Source organism: Alosa alosa, chromosome 8 (assembly GCF_017589495.1).
Source record: "Alosa alosa isolate M-15738 ecotype Scorff River chromosome 8, AALO_Geno_1.1, whole genome shotgun sequence".
Classification (NCBI taxonomy): domain Eukaryota; kingdom Metazoa; phylum Chordata; class Actinopteri; order Clupeiformes; family Clupeidae; genus Alosa; species Alosa alosa.
Window position 1 is genome coordinate 33,612,125 of NC_063196.1, and position 9,592 is coordinate 33,621,716.

Here is a 9,592-nt window from a genome sequence, read left to right on the forward strand (position 1 = left end):
GAGTTTGAAAAACAATGAATTATAACAAACATCTATAGGCATGTGCGTAAAACAGCGATTGAACCAGTGAGTTAGTAGGCCTAATCAAGGATCTTTGAATGAACTGAAAGAATCTTTGCTGCTTATTTACTACGCAATAATGTTGCTGTCATAAACGTCATAAACGACGCACTTAAAACTCCATGCATCTGTTCTGGATGGAGCGCAAAGCAACACACAAACAGACCGATCGAGGAAAGGAAGTTTACTAGAGAGTTGTTCTGCCGTAGCCTATCAATATAGCGAATTCACATTTTGTCCTACAATCAAGAGGTTGCGTCTTCTTCACTATGGTGAGTTTGGAGGAATTTCGGTAATTTTATTTGATTTTTATAAGTCCCCCCTATCTTTCCACTTTTTAAATGAATCATACTAGTCTACTGTGCGTTTCCAAATAATAAGTAGAGTAATAATAAATGCTAGGTCTACCCATTTCACCTTAAACATTGTGGAAAAAGGTTATGTTTAGGCCCATGTGAACAGTAATTCACCAGCGACCAAAGGGAGAGCAACCTCCCAGGTCAAATCCAGTGCAGAGGACTTTGATGGGGTAAGACTCGGAAAATGTATTGCACATAAAAAAAGAAACCTATCTTAGATAAAGTTGGAATGTAAATCACAGTACTGATCAGTGATCACCTCACATTTCACTTGCAGGACCTGACTGAGTTCACTTCCAAATTAATTTCTGCAGAGGATCTGGAACGTATGCATCTTTCTTCAGAACCTCACAGACTTAGCTCACCAAGGCTTAATTTAGACCTCAGGGCTGAGACGCTGAAGGTTGTGCGGGATGCTGCAACAGGTCAAGAACAGGCTTTGAAGGTGGCCATAGAAAGCATGAGGAGAGAGATGAAACAAGTGATGAGGAGCAGACAGGGGGAAAGAGAGAGGAAGTTAGCGGTCCTGCTGGAGGGTAGACAGACGCGGGTCACACAAATGGAGAAATGGAACGAGGGAAAGAAACACATCTCCCATCAAAAAAGGGAAGAAGGAGAGTGTGCAATGCTCAAAGACGCTATTGCTCAGCTACCCAGGGTAATACATTCCCTGGACCGCATGAGAATGGTGGAGCTTGAGGAGTGGGTGAAGAAAGAGGAAGAAGAGGACAGCTTGGAGTGGGCAACGTGGAGGGAGCAAGTTTTACACTTGGACACCATCACCAGGCAGCAGAGCAGAGACGCAGTGGCCAGAGTCGCTCAGCTCTGGAATACAGCAGAAAATGGAGGACGCCAGAACATTGTGAGTTACTGCAAAAAAGATGCAGTTCTGTTTTGATCTATCTTGTCAAAATATTAGTGTCTAGTTCTTAATGTATAATTTCCTAAGATAGCACAGTACTCATAAGTTATGGATATGATAGAGGATGCGGAGGAAAGGAACATCCTAGCTCCTGTCATTTCATCTCATATATTGTTGGTGCATTAGTATCAGTACAGCCTTTCACCCTTGAAGCGTCGTCAATTACAAAATGCTATTTTTCTTTCAACAATACAGAGTGCTGCGACACTGGCTCTGCCATCACAACTCCCTCCTCTGCCATCCAAGCTCCCTCTACTGCCATCACAACTTCCTCCTCTGCCATCCAAGCTACCCCCATTGCCAGCCAAGCTCCTCCCTTTGAACCCACCCCTTCTGAGAGCATTCTGCAACCCAGTTGCCCCTCTGCCTCCCATACAGTGCAAGAGAGAACAAGAGGACCTAGACTTAGAAAGTGTTTCAGAACATTCCACGCAGGTGAAAGAACCATCAGACCATCAGAACCATGTCATACTCCTCACCAGTATAACCCAGGATAGAGTTTTATGGTGTATCAAAGTCAAAGTCAGCTTTATTGTCAATTTCTTCACATGTTCCAGACATACAAAGAGATCGAAATTACGTTTCTCACTATCCCACGGTGAAGACAAGACATATTTGACCAATTTTAAGTCCACAGACAAACATAACATTCAAGTAAACAAAAAAGTAAGTAAATAAGTAAATAAGAGGGCACATATAATAATAATAATAATAATAAAAAAATAAGAGCAGCAAAATTTTGTTGAAATTGTGCATAGACAGTCAATAAAATACTAGTGCAAATACTGTAAAATACTATAAAATACTGTTTGACCTAAATAATAAAGAAAGTGGCATAGTGGTGCAAGTTATGTAAGAGCAGCAGAAGTGTTGTGTTTTCAGGACAACAACACCAAGTTGTAAAGTGTACAAGTGTGCAAGTGTTCAAGTGTGCAGGTGGAGTAGTGCAGGCGGCCATTGTGGGTCCAATGTCCAGGATGTTATGTAGCTGAGGGTGGAGGGGGGAGAGGAGGGAGAGAGTTCAGCATCCTTACAGCTTGGTGTATGAAGCTGTTGGTGAGTCTGGTAGTGCGGGAGCACAGGCTTCTGTACCTCTTCCCAGAGGGCAGTAGATCAAACAGATTGTGAGCGGGTGACTTGCATCACTCACAATTTTGGTCGCCTTGGGCGGGTGAGGTGGGTGGTGTAAATGTCCTTCAGGGAGGGGAGTGAAGCACCAATGATCCTTCCAGCTGTGTTCACTATGCGCTGCAGGGCTTTCCTGTTGTATTCAGTGCAGCTTCCGCCCCACACAGCGATACAGCTGGAGAGGATGCTCTCAATGGTGCCTCGGTAGAATGTGGTCATGATGGCTGGTGGAGCACTTGCTCGCCTGAGTTTTCGCAGGAAGTACAGGCGCTGAGCTCTCTCTTAGCCAGTGATGCAGTGTTGGTGGTCCAGGAGAGGTCTTCACTGATGTGCACCCCAGGAATTTGGTGCTGCTCGCTCTCTCCACCACAGCACCGTCGATGGTCAGTGGCAGGTGTTGGGTGTGACCTCTCCGGAAGTCAACAACAATCTCTTTGGTCTTGCTGACGTTCAGCAGGAGGTTGTTGTCCCTGCACCACGTGGTCAGATGGTCGAGCCTCCAACCTGTATTGAGTCTCGCCGCCCTTGGTGATGAGACCCACCAGAGTTGTGTCGTCAGCAAATTTCACTATGTGATTGTTGCTGTAGGTTGCAGTGCAGTCATCGTCAGCAGGGTGAAGAGCAGCGGACTGAGCACGCAGCCTTGGGGCCCCTGTGCTCAGTGTGATGCTGCTTGAGGTATTGTTGCCAACACGTACTACTTGGGGCCTCTGACAGAGGAAGTCCAGTAGCCAGTTGCAGAGGTAGGTACTGAGTCCCAGTTTGTCAAGTTTGCAGATGAGTTGTTGTGGTATTATGGTGTTGAATGCAGAACTGAAGTCTATAAACAGCAATCTCACATATGAGTCTCTTTTTTCCAGGTGGGTGAGGGCTGGGTGGAGGGCAGAGCAGATTGCATCCTCTGTAGACCGCTTGGCTCGGTATGCAAACTGGAAGGGGTCCAGGGTGGGGGGGAGAATGGCTTTGATATGTGACATGACAAGCCGCTCAAAGCACTTCATGATGATGGGTGTCAGTGCCACAGGGCGGTAGTCATTGAAGCAGGATGGAGCAGTTTTCTTTCTTTTGTGTATGTAATCTACACACATGTTGGACATATTTAGGTGTCAGGCAGAAGTTGGACAATATTAGCGAATTAGAAGTCCAGTCTGACTGCTGCAGTCAGTAAATATGTAGCTGAAGGAAAAGTATTGCAGCAACCTAATGACAGTCAAGCTCCTCTCTCTTACTGTCTGTCTGTCTGTCTCTCTCTCTCACTCTCTCTCTCTCTCTTTGACACAGAGTGCTGTGGCAGAGCACTTGATGGTGAATCTGGATGCTGATGGTCAAAGTCCAGAGGCTACCAGCACATTGTCCTCTGAGTCCCTAGCAGCAGGTGACAGCGGGGTAGAGCAAGAGAGGAAAAAGACGAGAAGCATTAAAGAGAGGTGAGATTGCAACCACACAAAACAGTTAACACGATCTCTTTGAAGAATGTACTAGACTTGAGGTTGCTGATGAACTGACACAAGAAGTTGGGGGAAATGTAAACTTATACCTGTCAGCTCAACAGAAAGCCGTTTTTGAATACTTCCAAGTTATTGATGTTGTAATAGAAATTGCAAAAACTCTGTGAAACGTTTTCTTTTGTTTGTAGGTTTTTCCATTTCCTCGGACAACGGAACTGCTGCAGTGCAAGAGGACTAAGCAGGCCCACCAACCCACTGTGACCATTTGTATTAGTTTCATTTTCCTAGCTACCATAAATAAATTCAATAGAAATCCATGGTCACATTTCTGCATGAGTAATTCAATTAATTTCATTTCTTAGGGATATTATTGTTTGGCTATCAGAATATTCTTGATGAGAATTGCAAAATATCTTCTGAGCATCCCAACATGCCTGCTTTATGTTTAATTATAGATAGATAAACAGGGCACCATACTATTACAGTAACAACTGTCTGGGTTGTCTTTTTTGTGCCTATCTCTACCACTAGATGGTGTCAGTCTTCCCTGTAAAGCTTGAATGAAATCCTGAACCTGAAACAGGGCCTGGCTCCAGCCTAGTCCATAAGCGCACATTTTGCCACTGCCCTTGGCTTGAAACTCTACATTAGTTTTAACTGACTGTGCCTCAGGGAGTGCCCTGATGTCTGTTGTTGTGAGGTGTGAGGTAAAACTGACACTACATTATTGAATGCATGCTCAGAGACCACCTGCAATGCCTTCATGCACCACCAATGGACAACAGCAATTTGGGCAAGTCACAGTTCTGAAGCCCAAGCTTGAAGAATGCATTTCAGATGAGAGAAATTAGATGAACTGACATAAGCAGCTGTAGAAAATGCAAATGCATACTGCATTCAGCTTATTTGAAAGTTACTGATGATGTAATTTTCATTTATTTGAAGTATTTTCCAGTTCCTTCGAAAACTGAACCGCTGCAGTGCCAAAGAAGACTAAATGATGCAGCAATCCATTTTGATTATTTTTAATAATTAAAAATAAATTTGAATTAAAACCCCATTTTCATATTCTTGCATCTGCTTTTAATTCCTTAATATTGTTGTTTGGACTTCTGCAGTCTTGAAGAAGGTCCTCAGTAAAACTGGAACTGCGTTGGTGCGGTTCTCAGACACTCAGTGCTGTCAGACATATGGTTTCTTTTTGTATAGTTTTTGTATGGCTAAAATTATGTTTATGTGCCATGATATAAAATCGCATATCGATTCATAATCGTAACATCCTGAATCATTTTTGCTCAAGAAAAATACAGAATACTAGTTTCAAGAGTTATGCTACTCAGCCAAGTCTTCTCTTAACTTTATTCATTATGACATAGGCCAGTGTTTTTCAACCTTTTTTGTGCCACGGCACACTTTTGACACTTAAAATGTCCCACGGCACACTAACATCCTGTGTGAAGAAAAAATAAACATACCATAGCCTAAAATTTCAAATAATACACAGATATGGCCTTATTATGGCTTCTATGCAAGACCTGCTCAATAAAACAAGCACCCTCTGTTTTATTTGTAGGTGACTATATCTAATTTAATTGTTGTTATGAACTGGATATGTGAGGATTCTCTGAATACTGGATATGGGGCCCCCGTTGTACAATGCCTGCATACCACAAATAGTGCAATCATACAATCAATGAGAGCATGTGGTTATAAATTCTTTGATGCAACAGTTGCTTTTCTGGACCAGTGAGTGACATTTGGATAATTTTCTGCGGCGCACCTGATGATCTCTCACGGCACACTAGTGTGCCCTGGCACAGTGGTTGAAAAACACTGACATAGGCTATTACCTCATTGTGACCCCAAATGCTCCAAAGACAAAATTGTTACGTGTATCAAAGTCTTACAAGTTTTTCATGGGCCCTCTGCCAAACAAACTTTTTGATGACAACTTTGGTCGCAGATACCACACCATTTCAATCTCTGGACACAAGATGTCACTGTCGCTCCATTTTAATGTGAAGTATTGCGATACCACTGGCCTTTGGAATCATATAGAATTGGGTTTTTACGAAAAGTAGCCTCCTATAGTTGAAACGAGGTTTTTCCTATGTTCAAACGCCAGTCAGATGAATAAATTGCAACCTATGTTCTCAGTAAGCACAACTATATTGAGCTGCAAGCATGCAACAGGCTACACTAATTCTAATCCCACAAGATTAGTTGTAGAAACGACACGTCCCGTGTCTCATATCTGTCAGCACAGCACGCTGAGTCTAACAATGGCGACTGTGACCACTTCAAGCAGAAGACCCTACCATGTTGTAATTTTCGGAGCTAGTGGCTTTACTGGACAATTTGTCGTGGAAGAGGTCGCAAAGGCAATCAGCGAGGGACCGGAGGGGAACCTGAAATGGGCGGTAGCAGGACGAAGCAGGAGGAAACTTGAGAACGTTCTCAACCATGTTGCGAATACCCTCGGTAGGCAGGCTACGTGAAGAATATCTAGGTGTTCATGCAATACTGACTAACTAGGCTATAGGCCTAGTTATTTTGTGTTAAATAGTGAAAACTACGACTGATTCCAATAATTTTTTTCTCGTAACCCATTTATTCATCAGGGCTGATTTGAAATATGTTTTCTGGCGGCGCGTGTGGCCGCCGCCGCATGGGTCAACCCAGGTGGCTATTTTAATGTCTACTGCATATTTTAAAAAAACAATGTCCTTCGTGGATTACATGGTATTCCTTAAATATGTGCAATATCGTCATATATATATATATCGGTTTTCTGGCGTCCACGGTTTTACAGAGGTCCTCCTCCATAATTGTACTTGTGATTTTGTTGAGCAGATACACCAGAGCTGAAGTGCGCAGTGGAGGTCATTGTGGCCGATGTTCGTCAACCAGAATCCCTGGCCATCATGTGCAAACAGGCTGTGATTGTGCTGAACTGTGTGGGGCCAGTAAGTCCAGATCTTATATTGTCTCTCTCTCTCTCTTTCTCTATCTCTCTCTCCATCTCTCTCTCTCTCTCTCACACACACACACACACACACACACACACACACACACACACAGTGACTGAAGAGAGAAAGAAAATAAATAATCTGTCCATAGTGTGTCTAGTCCTAGATTTAAGTATTGACAATGGCTCATAATATGCAGCGTTGCAGCATAGACAAAACTCAAAACGGTGTTAACTGCAAGTGCATTGAACCACAAAAATAGCCACTATTGTCTGTAAACTCAGCATACAGATGCTTTCGTACACCTCTGAGATGCTTTGGAAAGTGCACGCGTTGCGAAACAAAAGTCCATTCCCTCCGGGAGGCCAGCCATTTTGTTTATGTAGAAGCCAAACACACACTCTTGCTCATTACTGTGGCATAGATGCATTAACAAGTTTGCAGTGTTGTCCTCTTTCCTCAGTACAGGTTCTATGGGGAGCCGGTGGTCAAAGCGTGCGTTGAGAACGGGGCACACTACATTGACATCTGCGGAGAACCACAGGTGCAGTAGCTTTACCATCAGTGCTATCGCACTCACTGGGTTGAGTCTGTTGAAAAGGACTATGTTACTGTTGCACATATAGCAACTTACAATTTTAAATAAGCACAGAATACAAATGAGTTATCATTGAACTGAGTTACTATTGCACAGAATACAAATGAGATACCATTCAGCTAAAATATTATTTCTGTTGAAGGTGACTATCACACAATTAGACTAGAACAATATTAGTATATAATATATATCTGTACAATATTAGTATATAATATATATCTGTAGAATATTAGTATATAATATATATCTGTACAATATTAGTATATAATATATATCTGTACAATATTAGTATATAATATATATCTGTAGAATGAACTTGCAGTGTCTTCTCACACTTACCCACACTTACACTGTACCCACTCACATGTCAAGCTTTTAGAATTAGATCAGAGTCAGTGCATGGTGTCACCAGACTGCACCCTACAGGACTCAGTATGGCTACAATGGGATGATAACTGCCCCCTTTGTGTTTTACAATTGGACCAACAACAAAAGCAATACAGTAAGCATATAAGAGTAAATGGACAGTAAACATTGGACAGTAAACATTTCCATTCATTCTCCTCAGTATGTCAGTGACGCAGCTCACACATCAGTGGTCAGTTTAGTCTATACAGTATGGGGTTCGTGGTTTCTTTCTTCAGCTGAGGCCGAGGATACGATGTTCCCCCACGAGCATCTCTGCAACACGCCCCCTGCGCCATGCTCCGTGCTGAGGGCAGCTCGCTGCCCAGGGCCTGCTTTACACGGACATCATGGCAACTGTTAACACGCATGTTCCCCCGTGATTACTTCAGTGGTGAGTCACTAAGTTCAGCTCGCTGCCCAGGGCCTGCTTTACACGGACATCATGGCCACTGTTAACACGCATGTTCCCCCGTGATTGCTTCAGTGCTGAGTCACTAAGTTCCGCTGCCAGATCCCCACTCAGGCAAATGAGTCTCAGAAGCTTCAAGAGCTTAAAGCACTGGATGTAGAGTGGCTATAGACTATTTTGTTTTAAGTAGCGTATTTGACAGTGATGCATTGCACAAGCCAGCTAAAAAGACTGCAAACAAACAGAATCCCCAAAACAAATCACATCAGCCAAATGTTTTCATTCGAAACTTTCATCAAGAGCAAACAGCTATTGTTGTGCACGCTTGGTAGCTCAGAGCATCGTGATCTGAAAGGGGAGGCCACACATAGCTTGTGAGTAGCACGAATGGAATAAAGAGTTTTAAACACACCTGTGTGCTAGCGGCTAAAATGAATGAGCGTCGAAAGCCAGCCAGACTGGAGCAGCTGTGCGTCTCTAAGCCACTGCTGTGTCCTCATGTCGAGTGTGGTCCCTACCTTATACCGTCCTGCTAATTAGGATGCCACTCCACACAGAGAAGCCTGATGCACCTGCTGCAGAGAGGCAATCAAAGCACAGGCACCCAACCTTTAGCGAGATCAGAACCAGGGGCTCAACAGCCATACAGAATATACTGTGTGTATCACATTGCACTTTTCTGCTTTTTTGCACTTCAGGTTAGACGCAAACTGCATTTCGCTGTCTCTGCACTTGTACTCTGCACAATGACAATAAAGTTGAATGTAATCGAATCCAATCCAAGAATTGTGTTTACAGCGCTGAAGGTTTGGTTGTAGCGACTGAGCGAAATGCTTTTAGTCTCATGGTGCACTGCCATCTTTCTTGTGCTGCCGGTGGCCTTTCTCATTCACCCTCAACGGGCTAACGTCATGGGTTGCCCGACTGATTCATGTGCAGCAGGTGTCGCCTATGATGTCAGCAAGTGCCCTTGAGCAAGGCACCTAACCCCTCACTGCTCCCCGAGCGCCGCTGTTGTTGCAGACAGCTCACTGCACTGGGATTAGTGTGTGCTTCACCTCACTGTGTGTTCACTGTGTGCTGAGTGTGTTTCACTGATTCACGGATTGGGATAAGTACAGAGACCAAATTTCCCTCACGGGATCAAAAGAGTATATATACTTATACTGTCACTTTAGTGTGTCATTTCAGTGTGCTGTAGATGTGTATAATCTCCCCTGGGCTTCCCTGGTAGGCAGGCAATGTACCAATGGAGTGGGCCATCTGATTTAGAGATGAAATAGTTGGGTTG

At 43.6% G+C, this 9,592-nt stretch overlaps 2 protein-coding genes across 6 annotated transcripts in view; both read left to right on the top strand.

Annotated features, from left to right (window-relative positions):
- The first annotated feature begins 221 nt into the window (after positions 1–221).
- Positions 222–4,234, top strand: LOC125299532. 3 transcript variants are annotated; one of them, XM_048250848.1, is made up of 6 exons: positions 222–332; positions 498–589; positions 697–1,281; positions 1,537–1,776; positions 3,751–3,896; positions 4,106–4,234. In XM_048250848.1, the coding sequence occupies exons 3-6, from the start codon at positions 748–750 to the stop codon at positions 4,176–4,178; spliced, it is 993 nt and encodes a 330-aa protein (XP_048106805.1). In that variant the 5' UTR covers positions 222–332; positions 498–589; positions 697–747; the 3' UTR covers positions 4,179–4,234. The 3 variants fall into 3 exon arrangements, 1 of the variants encoding a protein (XP_048106805.1); XR_007194385.1 differs by having other exon boundaries at positions 222–589; positions 1,537–1,849; XR_007194386.1 differs by lacking the exons at positions 3,751–3,896; positions 4,106–4,234 and adding an exon at positions 1,899–1,935 and having other exon boundaries at positions 222–589.
- A 1,743-nt stretch (positions 4,235–5,977) lies between these two features.
- LOC125299843 (saccharopine dehydrogenase-like oxidoreductase) overlaps positions 5,978–9,592 on the top strand; it is a 13,383-nt gene continuing 9,768 nt past the window's right edge. For 2 of the 3 annotated variants that reach the window (XM_048251323.1, XM_048251324.1), the window contains exons 1-3: positions 5,978–6,398; positions 6,771–6,883; positions 7,350–7,430. In XM_048251323.1, the coding sequence (XP_048107280.1) occupies positions 6,047–6,398; positions 6,771–6,883; positions 7,350–7,430 (546 nt within the window). In that variant the 5' untranslated portion in view covers positions 5,978–6,046. The remainder of the gene's footprint in view (positions 6,399–6,770; positions 6,884–7,349; positions 7,431–9,592) is intronic. The other variant, XM_048251325.1, reaches the window with a different exon arrangement.

Excerpts from the sequence above, each read along its gene's own strand:
- LOC125299532 (XM_048250848.1), top strand. The coding sequence starts at position 748 with ATGCATCTTTCTTCAGAACCTCACAGACTTAGCTCACCAAGGCTTAAT. Across the intron at positions 1,282-1,536 it reads ATGGAGGACGCCAGAACATT|AGTGCTGCGACACTGGCTCT; the intron begins GTGAGTTACTGC and ends TCAACAATACAG. Across the intron at positions 3,897-4,105 it reads ACGAGAAGCATTAAAGAGAG|GTTTTTCCATTTCCTCGGAC; the intron begins GTGAGATTGCAA and ends TTTTGTTTGTAG.